Source organism: Perkinsus marinus, assembly GCF_000006405.1.
Source record: "Perkinsus marinus ATCC 50983 genomic scaffold scf_1104296954810, whole genome shotgun sequence".
NCBI lineage: Eukaryota > Perkinsozoa > Perkinsida > Perkinsidae > Perkinsus > Perkinsus marinus.
The window spans coordinates 1-2,366 of record NW_003208008.1 but is presented as its reverse complement, the minus strand read 5'-3'; the positions used below and the strand labels follow the sequence as shown (position 1 = coordinate 2,366).

General features: G+C 46.5%; 1 protein-coding gene across 1 annotated transcript; it reads left to right on the top strand.

Annotated features, from left to right (window-relative positions):
• Positions 1-66: 66 nt before the first annotated feature.
• On the top strand, positions 67-543 carry Pmar_PMAR028366 (hypothetical protein; the record flags this gene model as incomplete). The annotated part of the gene is made up of 1 exon (XM_002776024.1): positions 67-543. The coding sequence occupies one exon, from the start codon at positions 67-69 to the stop codon at positions 541-543; it is 477 nt and encodes a 158-aa protein (XP_002776070.1).
• Between the last annotated feature and the right edge of the window lie 1,823 nt (positions 544-2,366).

The window sequence follows — 2,366 nt, the reverse complement described above, 5'->3', positions numbered from 1 at the left end:
TATCCGGTCGGCTCAGAGGAGGCAAAGTATTGGTATTCGTTTGACTATGGTTTGGTACATTACGTTATGATTTCTACCGAGCATAATTATCTCAACGGGAGCGATCAACACAAATGGCTGGAAGATGATCTCGCTAATGTTGACCGGAACAAGACCCCATGGGTCATCGTTACTGGTCATAGGCCGATGTACACGTCCTGCGCCTTAGACAAGTTCAACGGGGATATCGCCGAGGAGCTAAAATCTAATGTGGCTCCTTTGTTTAAGAAGTACAATGTAAGCATCTACTTCACTGGCCACATACACGCTTATACTCGTACTTCTGCTATTGACGGCACGGTCCACATTCTAGCTGGCTCGGCGCGATTCTTGAACCTTGTATGTCCAATTGGCACCATGCCTCATGTGGAGAAGGCTTTAAGTGTGATTGGTTACATTGAGCTCGACGTTGTGAGCAGGAGTGAACTCCGTGGGACATTCTGGGGATATAATGTCACTAGTGGGGAGGTGACTGTACAGGATACTTTCATAGTTGGAAGTTAGTGACAATCAAACTCTCCTCCCACTTGCACTTTCCCAGTCAGAGGTTCATCTTGATTCGCTTCGTAGGCAATTGCCCTTTCAGCATGCACCAACTTCGTATAAAATTCTCCTTTCAAGTCATCTTGATATTGTAATGAATAGTCAGCTCAAAAAATCCCGCAGGGCCTCATTCACATGCATCAGGTCCGCTCGCTGTTGTTTGCGGAGGGGAAGTAGGTTCCCCATCGATGTTGACTGCAGTCCTTGATCTTGATCTGTCACCGCGGGACACTATATTTGTCATTTGCTATCACTTGGATGTTGCTTTTGGAGTGGTCATGCAACAGATCGCTGATGACAGGTTGGCAACCCGCATACGAGTGATTTCCCACCTATAGACTGACTCGATATTAGTGACGTGAAGTTTGGATTCCACTACTGGAGGAATAACACTACTAATAGCAGGGTGTGTCATCTCAGTGCAGCATAGATGATATAATATCGTGCAATAATTGCAATATTGCTGTAAATTGTAGTGAAATTCTCCTATTTTCCCCTCAAGTTCAGGATCTGAACACCGCAATTTCTCAACTCGGTGATCTTTGGATCACGGATCAAGTTTTTCCTCAATGATCATAGAACAGAATCGGAAATGAGGATCACGCGAGATCCAGATCACAGACCAGGGATCAGTATCGAGGTTCAGGGATCGAGATCAACAGTCGAGGATCAGGATCAAAGATCACGGATCAAGAATCACAGATCTGGCTCACGCATCTCGGATACAATGGATTTGGCTCAGGCGTCAAGATCGACGCGTGATCTAGATCATGTGCTTTATATATAGATAAGGGTCCGCATACCGGCCCAGATGTGAAACCTCATATTCGTGTATCCTAAGTGATGGAGTAGTCGCTAGTAGAAGCTGTGTTCTACCGAGTCCCGTGCTCGGCATTCAGGATATACCTCATTGTAGGCTAATGCTGCGATGAGAGATGTATGATTCCTTTCCTGGTAAGTGAAGCTAAGGGACAAGGGCTGATGTTCGACTAGACTCATAACAGTGGCCGGAGAAATCTATTGCCTAGGAGTTCATCAGCTCGGAGAGATCAGCATCATCCTGTCTATAAGGACCTTGCTATCAACGCCATCAACTATGGTATCATACGACACTGTCGTAACGACAACAGGAACAGCGCGATATTGCGCTAGCCTGTGCCCATCCAGCCGGAACCATGCAGTTACACCGGTGAGAATGAGGGCGATAGTGGTATCAGTTTCTCCAACATGAGGAAGAAATGGAAAACATTCCACATACAAGAGTGGGTGGCGTCTGAACCACCACTGGCCGCTCGGGCGTTCATCGCGGTCTGTATCGATAAAGAGCTTGTTCCCTACATAGAGGACGAACAAAGCAACCATCTCACTATAGCTCTTAATCGCCGAAGTTATTCCACAAACCCTCACCCTTATGTTCTCAGATATCTTACTAAGATACTTGAGAACAGAATGGTAAAGGTTTCATGCTAAGATTATCTTAGCGCTAATCACCAGGACAAGTCGGTCGTGACAAGCCTTACTCAACTGATTCTCGTCGAGAAGCAAGGAGACAAGAGGGTCAGCGACTTCCTCAGCGTCACCAACGAGCGCTTGAGGGAACTGGAATACTGATCGGTCGCCCAGGGCGACTCGCCCTTCCTATATAGCACGCGGCCATCCGAACATGCGCGCAATGCAATTAAGGTGCAGTGTAGAAATGCAACACCCTGAGTAGTATGAAATTCATACTATGAATGCTACGACAATTCAAGACATCTGCTAATTCAATGTCCTTCCGACCTGAT